General features: G+C 29.7%; 1 protein-coding gene and 1 pseudogene across 1 annotated transcript; both read right to left on the bottom strand.

Annotated features, from left to right (window-relative positions):
- Window positions 1–199: 199 nt before the first annotated feature.
- Window positions 200–4753, bottom strand: LOC139807912 (uncharacterized). The gene is made up of 9 exons (XM_071769415.1): window positions 4533–4753; window positions 4081–4200; window positions 3179–3296; window positions 2785–3046; window positions 2576–2692; window positions 1162–1252; window positions 859–1004; window positions 533–665; window positions 200–447 (listed from the first exon to the last, which is right to left on the bottom strand). The coding sequence occupies exons 1-9, from the start codon at window positions 4674–4676 to the stop codon at window positions 394–396; spliced, it is 1185 nt and encodes a 394-aa protein (XP_071625516.1). The 5' UTR covers window positions 4677–4753; the 3' UTR covers window positions 200–393.
- A 4529-nt stretch (window positions 4754–9282) lies between these two features.
- LOC139812725 (uncharacterized) lies at window positions 9283–12570 on the bottom strand (annotated as a pseudogene).
- Between the last annotated feature and the right edge of the window lie 288 nt (window positions 12571–12858).

Below are 12858 nucleotides of genomic sequence, written 5' to 3'. Positions count from 1 at the left end.
GTCAAAGCTTGTGCGTTACTTACGTCCACGATACGACTGTCATATGTGCTTTGGCCCTTAGTTGTCTCACAATTAAAAAACAAGTTGAATTATTTGTTTTTCCTCTCTCCCGAAAATTGTGAATTTCTGAGTTGTGACATTGTTTTTCTTTTATAGTGCGATATACAGGTATATCGATATATCAATTATTAATATATTATTGCTAATTTACTGTAAACACATTATTGCTTTAAACACTTTCATATTTTCTTAAAATTAAGAGTTCTTACAATTTTATCGAGATTATCAGTCAATACAACTTTTTAGATTATAGTATGTAATTTGTTTTAGTGTGCTAATTAGTTTCTTCACTATCATTATTCCACTACACTATATCAATTGATTTGCTTTACATTAATTCTGCATCGAATGAAGAACGGTGAAATACGATATTGCCGTGCTCAGTAACTATAATAACACATAACTTTTTATTTTTATCTATCTATAAAATATATTTTACATTCAACACTATTTTGAAAGATATTCTTCTTACCGTAGCAGCACCTTCTAATGATCCCACAAACAATCCAGCAATATTCATAGTGAACGACTTGGTACCTCTTTGCAAGAGAAACAGTATCATTTTTTGTATTTGCAACGGAGCTACGTACCACTGAACATTGTACCTACGTGATGATTAATTAATAATTAAGAAATATAAATAAAATCTGTGTTTGCAAACAGTTTCATTATACCTTTCTTAAACTACGAGTATATTAAATGTATTTGTTATTACAGTGATCCATATAACGAATATGTGAATATTTGTTGTACGGATATTCATATAATATAATTGTAACGCATAAAATAATCCCTTACACGGTGACAAAAACGTTATTATTATGATCCATAATTTTTTGCGCAATATAGTTGCCTACAAACATGTAAGTCAAGAGATACATCATAAATATTAATCGTAATAAGAGTTCTTCAATATCACATTTAAAGGATGTCATCTGAAAAATCTAAAATACATCGATATTGTAATAATTGTCATAAAAATTAAATCAATATTATAAAAAAATAACAATTAATTAGAATTGTCTAAATAAACATTTAGTAGTAACTAATCTTATTACTTTTATTTATGAGTATATATAATAAAACAAAGGCAGTATTTACCAGAAAAATATTAAGACTTCCGCACATTACACCGGTCATTATCGAAAGAGCGAACATTATTTTAAATCTAGATATTGTCGAGTTAGAAAATCTTTAAATAAAAATATTATTATATGCGCGTATTTCATATCCTAATTATTATTATTTTATATATATATATATATATATATATATATATATATATATATATATATATATATATTAGGGTAATTAAAAAAAAACCTTTTTTTTTATTTTTCGCGACGCACCCCAAAATATCAAACCTTACCTAAAAAAAGAACTTTCCTAACGCGAGCGTAAAATGAGCCGCTTTTCGCGCTTGTTTTGAGTGAGCAAAACGATCCATTTCGCATCGATGACGTAAGCGTCGAGAAATGGAGCCATTTCTTAACTGTGGAGAAATGAAATTGTAAAACAAGCGCGAAAAACGGCCTGTTTCACGCTCTTGTTAGGAAAAATAGTATGACCAACTCGTGGGAAGAAGAGTGGTCGAGCTCAAATGAGTGTGATGGTCGCACGAGCGAAGCGAGTTGATAAATTAAGTAGATAGAATTATAAATTATCCAAATGCTACATATTCAATAATTTTTGGTTCCAACATCAACTTCTTTTCTGCCTAATACAATAACACCATTCAATTTTACGAATTGCAATTGTTTTTTTACTGCGACTCATATTTGTAAAATGGATAGATTAATAACAATGCTACTTCTTTTGTAATTTGTCATAATAATTTTATTTTCAAAGAACAATAAGTACTTATACAATATGTAGCATTTGGATAATTTATAATTCTATCAACTTAAATTTGACAACAAAAATTGGAATGCAATACAAACACCTAAATAAAAATTATGGACATGCGTTATTTCTACATTACGCGGGTAACGTGGTTTCTTGAATTTGTTGTTTAAACAAATTTTCAGCAACAAATTCACCGATGTTCAAGCATTTGATTTATTTAAATGTATTTTTGGATTACCTAGATGTAATTTAAAGTCAAAACCATGTCCCAGATCGCTGGCGCCTATTTGTTATACTTAGACGATTATTTTTTCATTATAAACAAAAGAAACGTAAAAAAATTGTTTCCGAAAATAAATTTTCTAACACGATATTCATAAACTACATTAATTGACGAAGATTCCCTGAAAATTTCATGATTCTATCATTAAAACTCCCTAAGTTATGCAATTTTGAACATTTGAAAAGAACAAATTTTTATAATCGAAAATATTGAAAATCGCTGGTAGCGACCTTTAAAACTTGTTCGATTTTGCTCAAATTTTGAGGAAAATTCTTTTTTTAGGTAAGCTTTGATATTGTGGGGTGCGTCGCGAAAAATAAAAAAAGAAGGTTTTTTTTAATCACCCTAATATATATAATTCATATTGCTTATTAAATATATACTAACTTCATAGCTTTGCGATGCATATCCACTGCACAAATTAATCCCTTGTATATCAAGTATTCGTTTTGCAAGCTGTTTTTTCGTAGAATTTCGAGTGTCATTGTACGTGCGATACGATAACTGCAAATGATTCTTTTGGCATCATTAAATGGCCTTTCTGTTTTTCCAATTTGATAGATCTTTTATATTTGTTTTTATATTTATTCCCTTACCAGGTAATTCGAAACATTCCACATGCATGTTGTAAGTAAACTATGAACATTGTTCCTGTTGCTATCATTGCAATTAACCCAATAAAAAAGGCTGCATTTGTATGGAAATATATCAAGTAGAAGTATCTTTTATCGACAAAGTATTCTGTCACAAGCAGCGGCGAAATACGTGCGTGAGTTTCATTTATAGACAGTAAGGTGTAAAAAACGCGCGACCAAATTGGGTATAAAATTAAAATAATTGCGATAAATATAACAAGCACTGAAAAATGTTTAAGGATCAATTATTTCGATAAGAAATTTATTATAAACTCGCCGCGCGTTTAATTTTCTAAATACAATATTCGAAATATAATAATTCGCGTTCAAAGTAAATCTAATGCAGTTGTCTTACATGTAAACGTAATCGTGTAACGTTTTGCATAGATAGCATACTGTTTTATGATATTGATTTCATTTTCGTCAGTTAACTCGTTACAAGTATCCTGCAGTTGCTCCAGCAAACACTTTATCTGTCAATATTGCATACTATTTCTCTTAATCATATTTCAAAAAATTTTTTTGTTTGTATTCTATAAAAAAACCTTTTTTCGGAAATATTTCCGAAGAATTGATCTTTTTATACAATACAACTTGTTTCCCAAAAATAATACACATATGAATACAATATACATATAATATACCGCATGATACTCGAGAAATTATTGAAGCTGAATATCTAATATTTATGTAATTAATCAACAAAATGAAATAAATTAAACATGTTACACTGCAGAAGAATTTCATAATCATTATCTGCATATTGCGTGAAAAGAATATCTGTTTATATACATGTAAAAATAAAATCTATAAAACAAATAAAAATTTGGTTAATTGCATAACTCAATAATATAACATGTGTATTTAGGAAATATCGACATGGATACTTTCATGAAAGAAATATCCCCAGGATTCTTCAAAAGCACAGTTTCACTTATTAATGTTAGATAGCATATGTAAATTTTTAAAGTTTTGAAAAACGCCTCAATTATTATGTCAGTTCAGTAGCCATCTTGAACTGATTATTGAGTTATGCTATAAACTGTATTGTTGACCCTTTTTTATAATATTAATTTTTACAAATTTATATATAACTTTTCTTTTACACTACATGCTGGTACAAAAAACTCTAGTCTAAAAAAACTGCTCTCTTTCTGTAGCGTTTAATTTATTTTCTGCTTTCTGCTTATCATAAAATGAAATTTTACGATTTAGTTTCACGAACTTTCCAATTGTCATCCAGTATGTTTTACTTACGACTTCAACGTTAATACTAAATGAACTATATTTAATTGCAAAGGTAATGTAAAATAATGCAGATGCAAGAACATTAATGAGGAGATCTGGAGTACATTGTGATGTCAGAAATGTTGCAAACTGCAAAGAAATTTTTTTATATAATTTTACACTGAAATATTATTATCTATTTTCTTATACAACCAGAGAAAGGCTCTAAGTCTTTAATTGTTTTACAATGTACCATAATTTAACATGAGAAAGCTATTTAACTGCAATATATATTAAGCAAATTAAATTTTTTTTTATGTAATAACAAACACATGTTATAAAATCAATATCAATATATTTAATATTGTGACGGTCTTATGATTTTGATATACTAAAACGCAAAATAAAAGATTGCTGAAAATAACGTTAGATATATATATATTTTTTATCTTGTTATTATATAATTAAAATTATTAACATACTTGACCTAGGATAAAAGTCGTCAAAACACTAAAAAGCAATGTGAACTGGAGTTGAACAAGTTTAGACCTTTGATAAGGCCACAGACCAACTGTGAGTAATAGAAACCGATTGAGGCTAATATGTAAAGAGTCGATACAGATCATTTCTCCACGAGCAAGCAGATGTGTGTATGACACCGGAGAGGCCAGTTCGCTTATTTTTTCTTTTTATCAGTTGCATATTTTATTGCTCCATTTTTATTCATACTCTAGCTCAAATTCTAACGTAAATTATCTAATTTAACGAAAATGTAACAAAATATTACAGAGATCGGAACACGCGCAATTTAACAATTTTATCTGTAAATAAGTCGGTGATTAAGCGACATAAGATAATAGAACAGATGTTTATTTCTCATAGGTAAATACTTATGAATTCTCTGAAAAAATATGACGATATACCACCGTGTGATCAAAGTACCTTACAAAACAATTTTTACTGGCTATTTGCACCCTTTTTTTTAAAAGAGGAGTGTGTGTGGTGCAATCGATTGATTTGAATACGGCAGCAACGTAATAATAATAACAGATGTTTATTTCCCATAAAGAAATACTTCGTGAAGAGGGTTGCGTGACAGCGTACGTGACAGCGGACTGCGCAGATGCGTTTCTACCCCTTCCATTGCAGCGCGTTATACCGTAACGTTCCTCATTCTAGTGCGTGCTGTGTCTTGAGTTACGGTTATTTCTTCGCAATGGTATGTACAACTTGCACTTGAAATGTCGACGTAACGGTTGTCAATGTATATTGCTGATAAATGTTACATATAATTCCTTCTTGAAAATATCTTTGATTCGAGTATATTTGTATTTCCTAAATGGCGTTTTCTTACTTTTGTTTGCCGATTGAATATTCTATAGTTTTGTTTCTTTTTTTATTTAAATATTCAGCTGAGTTGCCTAATTTTATTGACATGTAGTGCACAGTGAACGAAACACCGCCGTGAGATCAATATATTTGACCATTTACATTTTTATTCTAGAAAGGATGTATAGTTAAATGATCGATTTTTATGTCACAATAAAGTAATAGATGTTTCCATCAGCAAGTGTTTTGTTGAGGGACTTGTGCGACAGTTGACTGTGCAAGTGGGGTTCGACCCCTTCCAGCGTAATATATTTTATTTTAACGTTCTTTTTTCTGGTGTGTGCTACTGTCTTAAGTGACGTTTAATTTTTGAAGAAGGATTTTAGCTCGATACCTCGACGTAATGATTATCAAATATGAATTGTTGGTAAATATCATGAAATGTTTCAGTGAAAATATCTCTATTTTGTGTACGTTTGTGTGTTTTCTAAATTTTATTTCCCAAAATCTTACATTCATATGTGTCATACCTTGTATCTGTACGATATATTTTATATTTACATTTCGGACTTCATATCGCAATATCTCCGTTCGTAGGATACGTAGAAAAAAAAATAAAAACACTTTCTCCTTATGTAAATCGAACCCAAGCTATCGATTGAGCTTACTTAGAACTTAATCGATTTAGCCGTTATTAGGATCCGATAATCTCGGGTACTCGCAACTCTCGGGCTCGAGTAAAGATACACGGAGCGATCTCGCTGCGCTATACTTGGCGCGAGACACTACCGTGTCTCTTGGTATTATTTCTGTAACACTACTTGTGAACAAAGTTATAATTTTATAAATGTAAACTTTTGCCACCCCCCGCAGATAGTAATCAATATTTTCTCTACATTTTTTTACATATATTGTTCTCAAGTTATTTATCGTGCAAATATGGATTAATTTGTGGGGAAACTCTTTCATCTATATGAAATAAATAGATATTGAACATATATAATATTAAATAGTATTCGAAATTAAATAATGTTTACGTTTTATATATGAGAATAAAACTCTAATGACAAATTTCGATGTAATTTAATAGTTAAATTATCCAAAATTTTATTGTATTTACAAAAAGAAACTTATTTCGTAAAAGTAATTAAACAAAACTTGAATAATGACAAATTTATATTGTATATACATAACGTTGTCATTTTTACATTCTGTAATTTTTATAATTTAAAGTACCCCGATATTTTTATTTAACTAACGATTTTCTCTCGCGCAAACAATATTACAAAGAATATTATCTAAGAAAAAATCAATTACCTTAACAAATTTAATTTGTGCAAGCTTTATTTAAATCACATTTTATTCTGTAAATTATAAAAATTTATAATCGATTTTTATTACACGGAAAAAAAATGATGTATCAACAGCATCACTTTTTGTATCAACAGCATCAGTGTTATTGAGATAAAATTGATTGATGCAACATCAATATTAATGAATAAAAAACATCAGATAATTGTTTTAATAATTTAAATATTTGGTTTAATAATGTCCAGTTGAATTAACTACTTATGCTTGTGACAGCCCGTGACGTGGACGTTTAATTGAAGTAACCATTTTTTTTCCGTGTAGATAGTAGGTATACCTTGATATTATTATTGCATAGAATACATAAAGGTGAAATAAGACATCGATGCTTTTAATAACTGTAATGAAATATGTCTTTTTACATTATCAGTGGAAGAGTGAATAGTCATTTTTAAGATACTGTATGAATCTAATGATTATTACCGTGGCGAAACATTCTAAAGATGCCACGAATATTTGGCCGACATTTAAAGCAAAGGCTTTGCTGCTTCTTCGTAATATAAAGAGTATCAACTTTTGTGTGTGCACGGGAACTACATACCATCGAACATTTGTATCTATAAAATGATGACAACAAATGAAAAGAATTTCGTTTACTGACAAAATGATCAACTATATAATGCCTAAGTACTTGCTGATATTTTAATTATCGTCAGTTTTAATTGCAGAGAGAGAGAGAGAGAGAGAGAGAGAGAGAGAGAAATTGTACGTATCCTATGCGAAATTTAGGATTGAGACGTCGCGCATTGAGATGTTGTCAAATATAATTGTTTTGATAAATCGACCAATGAAAAGTCAATTAATTAAGATTTCTCTTCCCTTCCTCTCAAATAATTGAGGAAGATAATTATTATAATAATTCCAATATTTGTATAATTATACTAATTATTAATATTTGATTTTACTACTCGAATATGTACAATACAATTAATGATATACAATTAAATGGACATTATATAAAACAATTTCTTACGCTGCAATATATATATGTCGTTATTGTGATCCATGACTTCTTGTCCGGTATAGTTAGCTTAAGGACGTTCTCTCGTCCTTATACTAGAGAAAATCGATTTTCTTTAGATTTTCTTGAAACTGTGAATATACGTTGCTCTCCTCTCGTCGAGTTCTGTAAGGAAAAAATGCCGAAACTAAAAAAAAATAAATTTTTTTTTTTTTTTTTACTTTTAGGCTCAGTATCTTTATTTTTTATATCGAAAGAGGTACTGAAATTTATACCACGCATAAAGCACACCCAAATTAACGTATATTCATAGTTTTTAAGAAAATCTAAAGAAAATAGATTTTCTCTAGCATAAGGACGAGAGAACGTCCTTAAAAACATGTACAAAAGAATGACCGACACAATCACAAAAGACGAAATACGAATCCCTCTTTGTTTCCGAGCGAGACACACTGAAAAATCTGAAATATCACGATTATGATCAAAGTTCTAGTTATATTTAATAATTATTTATTTTATATGCAAAAATAGGTTATTATAAAATTACAAATAAATAATACAAAAAATAATATCCATAATTATTTCTCTTTTCTCAAAAATTTTGATTGACTAAAGATAATTTAACACTTTTTTCAATTACTTTTGTAATTATTGATTATATTATTCTTTATCTGCAAAGTATTGAAATATTATGAGATAATTTACAGAAGTCATTGATTAATATGTTTAAAAATGTGAGAGAAAACTCACTGTAAAAAGATTGAGACTCAAAGAAATTACATTAATCGCTATTAAGAAGAAGAAGGATCCCTTAAAGCTGGATAATAAAAATTGAGAATTCCTTAAGGGGCTACATCCACCTAGAGACCCGAATAATAGGTCAAAATTCAGATATTTTTTTTTTCAGAAACTATTAGTGGGAATGAAACGAACTCTGTTTGTACTTAAAGATACATGTTTTAAGAGCTTTAAAAAAAATTTTTATTAAAAAATTTTCAAACAAAAAAGTTATGGCCGCCGGCAAATGATGAGTTTTTTTTCGACACGTTCGGCGGTGGACATCAGTTCTGGAAAACCGCTCGATGGATTGTTTTGAAATTTACACACAATACGCTGAGAAACATTTAGAGGTCGTTGACGATCGCAGATTTTTAAAATCGATCTTTATTTTTTAATAATTACGTAAAAATGACGACATTTTCTCACAAATTGTTTATACCTGAGTTTCATTTCGTTGCCATTTTGTTTAAAAAATCGATTTTAAAAATCTGCGATCGTCAACGACCTCTAAATGTTTCTCAGCGTATTGTGTGTAAATTTCAAAACGATCCATCGAGCGGTTTTCCAGATCTGATGTCCACCGCCGAACGTGTCGAAAAAGAACTCATCATCTGCCGGCGGCCATAACTTTTTTGTGTTTGAAAATTTTTTAATAAAAACTTTTTTTAAAGTTCTTAAAACATGTATCTTTAAGTACAAACAGAGTTCGTTTCATTCCCACTAATATAGTTTCTGAAAAAAAAAAAAATCTGAATTTCGACCTATTTTTTGGGCCTCTAGGTGGATGTAGCCCCTTAAAAAAGTAAAATATTATGACAAATAGGTACTATGTAAATAATATCATGTATAAACACCAACTTTAAAGCTTTGCGTTGAATGTCAACGGCACAAATTATTTTCTTGTAAATCATAATGTCGTTTCTTGTACTGATATTTTTGCAGAGCATTTTTATCGTCATCGAGCATTTTCATCGCTTGCTCGATACGATAACTATAAATTAATTTTAGGCTATAAATACATAGTTCTCCGTAATTTGTTTGTACGGAGGCATTTGATGCAAAATAAGTCTTCTTATTTTCAACTATATAACTTTTGTATTTTTTCGTAGATTTTGTTTTTTACGTACCTGGCAATTTTAAACATCCGTAAGCGTGTATGAGATATCCTCTGAGTAATGTCCCTGTTGCTGTCACTGTAGTTGCTCCTATACATATGACTGCATTTGAATGCAACAAAATTATGTAGAAATATTTTTCTTGATCGATAAAATATTCAGTCATGAAATGTAGTAGTACTCGACCTGGCTGAAATCCATTTATATGCAAAGCAATATCAAGAACTGGCGTCAAAATTGGCAATAAAATAACGATAAATAAACAGCACATGCTAAACACTAATTGTAAGAACATTTGAAAAAAATTACTATATAAATTTTGCTATATGATATTTTATGCAAATGATAACTGCAAAAAATTCTTACGTTTTAAAATGAAACGTGTATACTTATATTCCGTATAGTAAAAATATTCTTTGACTTTTTAAAATCATTTTTAAATTATATCTTTACATTTTAGAAATATGTCGATTATATTTAGTGTAAGTATAAAAAATAATAATGTTTAAATAGTTATGTTTATTTGGTCGTTTAATATTTCTTATAATTAATTTATTTAGCTTTATATTAACATGTGTTATCTTACTTATAATTAAAACTGTATAACGTTTCACGCTGTTTCCATATTCTTTCATAATATTGATCTCGTTCTCATCTTTCAATTTATTACAAATTTCCTGTAGTCGCTCCATTAAACGCTTTACCTATTATAATATTTAACGCGTTTCTTATTGAAAAACTTGGAAAGGATTATTATATGTAAAAATTTATTTATGAAGTATGTTTTTTTGATTGCGCAAGCTTACATTATGCGTATTCATCCAAAATGCGTTATAATTTATAATGTACGTACTGCAAAAGATCACGTTAGATAATAGAACTTTTATTATAAGATAAGGAGTACATTCTGTGGTCAAAAATGTTGTAAGCTACAATTAATAAATTTACTGAATAGATCACAAAGCTATTCTCTTATTCGATTAGCAAATTACAAGTTAAGAATGATTAATTGCTTTGTAGTGCAAAATGATATAATGAAAGTTTTACAATTCTTATTCTCTAAAATAGCAGGTGTATCTCACAGCGTGTTGTTAATATTAATATTTGGAGTTGGATAAAAGTTGTGAGAAGATAATAGTATATTGTGCACCAAGGGGCGAAAGTAAGGTTTTTCAAACGAGTGTGAAGTTTGCCGCCCGAGCCTTCGGCACGATATTCTTCACAATACCTTTACGGAAAGTTCGACTTCCATGCCTAGAGAGAGGCAAAAGAGGCGAGAGTGGCCCCTTTCACGTCAGGGCTTACTTTCCTCTCTAAGGAAGAAAATTGATACTTTCCACCCGGCATAGCGGGCGGAAAGCATTAATTTTAAAGTTGGTACATCATACGTATGAGCTGCTATTAATATATCTTTAAACATATTATAATCACATTGTTCTATTGAGCCAGTTAAAATGTATATTAAAATCTGCTTAAAATTTTGTATCTGATTATTCGTTACTAATTCATTCGTCATAATATCTTTTACATTTTCCTTATATTTGCAGATATATTTAAAGTAACACTGTAGGAGTCACACAACAATTTTCTTGATAGAACATATTGTTCTTTTCCTACTATAAATTTGATTGAGTCCTCATCTCTAGACCGAAACTCATCAAAAGTTGAATCTTCAGAACATATCACGTCTTTTGAAACTTCTGTCGAAGGCAGTAAATTCATACGTATGGTTTTATTTATCAGATTATGAAAAATTTCAAACTTGCAATGTACTATAAGCGCACCTGTTCGATTAAACAAAAACCTCTCTGAGAACTCAATTAACAATGTCATATTAGACATATGACCTGAAATAAAGTTTGATGACAACGGCACATCATAGTATTGTCTCGACGCATACATTATAGTTAGTGGTATGTACATGAACCACCAAATGAATTATATAGTAAGTATATAACATTTTATTGCATTTATCTGCGAACTATCTTGACGTGAAATACTCATTAGAACCTCGCATTGACCTATTTCTGAAAACGACGGAAACGTTATCATATTTTTGATCTTAGAAAAATGTATAAATTGATCAATATAGGTTCAAGTATATCGATTCAATATATGTTTGACAATATAGCTCTTGGTATCCGAAGGTAAAAATGGTGGAGATACTGTCTGCTCCTTTTTCGGTGTATCCTCGATCATCGGTAGAGATATTCTCAACTTCTTTATCAAAAATCTGAAAATAATTAATTTACTTATGAATAATGAGAAAGACGAACATCAAAATATCCTCAAGTTTCTTGCTTTTTAACCCTGTAACCGTACACTCTTATTCGTCCCCCATTAACGATATATGAAAACGATTGCGTTCGCGGCGATATATTAAACAACCTAAAACTTTACCAAAAATTCTGAAAAAACTCATAGGCGTTCCTTAAGATCTTAACTATAAATTTAAATAATAATAATATTATAAAATTAATTTTGCAATTGTTAATTTAATCGTTGAACCTCTGAAAAATACTACATAGTCGAAATGCCGAGAACGCAAACGACCCACATGTACGGTTGCAGGGTTTATAAAATAGATTGAATTTCAAACAAATATTCTAATATGTAATAAGGCTTATAAATCATGTATAGATAAGAGCCATTTGAAATCGAATTTAACTTAAAATAGAGATTTTTGAGACACCTTATATATTTTTTTTATTATAACCAATCGGAATAAAAGAGTTGAATGTGAATTGACAAATAGGAGGAGAAGACTATTTTCGTTGAGAAAATGTCAAGATTGATTCGTTATACAATGTCTTATGTCTTTTCTAATAACGTCCTTAAAACATGTAGTCAACGAAGTTGAGAAAAGAACTGTTGAGAACTTACTTGCTTCTCTTCCATTTTACGTATTTGCTTTTTCGCTGAATCTTGATCAATTAAACTTAACATACTAAATTTCTCTAATGACATGCTTCCATAATTTTCAAACACCGTCCAGATGAAGCAGTTATTAGACTAATGCGTGTACGGATGTGGCAATCGATTTCCTTTATTCCTTTGTCAAATCAATAAGTATCCCAGGTACTTCAAATTCAACGTCTTCCGTCTACGTCGAGATAATGCGAGAAACAAATACGAATGAACAAATGATTATGAACGTAGCTGCTGCAAAAAGGAAATAGATTCGAGCCCCAGGCGCCCCGGCTAATCCGTAAAATATATGGAGGGGGCACCTAAGAAGGAGCCACATACGTATGT

This window comes from Temnothorax longispinosus, chromosome 1 (assembly GCF_030848805.1).
Source record: "Temnothorax longispinosus isolate EJ_2023e chromosome 1, Tlon_JGU_v1, whole genome shotgun sequence".
Lineage (NCBI taxonomy): Eukaryota > Metazoa > Arthropoda > Insecta > Hymenoptera > Formicidae > Temnothorax > Temnothorax longispinosus.
Note: the sequence above shows the minus strand (reverse complement) of the source record. Positions and strands in the feature narration are given on the sequence as shown.

Bases quoted from the DNA above. Each gene is read 5' to 3' on its own strand.
- LOC139807912 (XM_071769415.1), bottom strand. From the start codon at position 4,676: ATGATCTGTATCGACTCTTTACATATTAGCCTCAATCGGTTTCTATTA. The intron at 3,297-4,080 runs GTAAGTAAAACA...CAATATTGACAG, and splicing joins TTAGTATTAACGTTGAAGTC to ATAAAGTGTTTGCTGGAGCA. The intron at 2,693-2,784 runs GTAAGGGAATAA...AATCATTTGCAG, and splicing joins GGAATGTTTCGAATTACCTG to TTATCGTATCGCACGTACAA.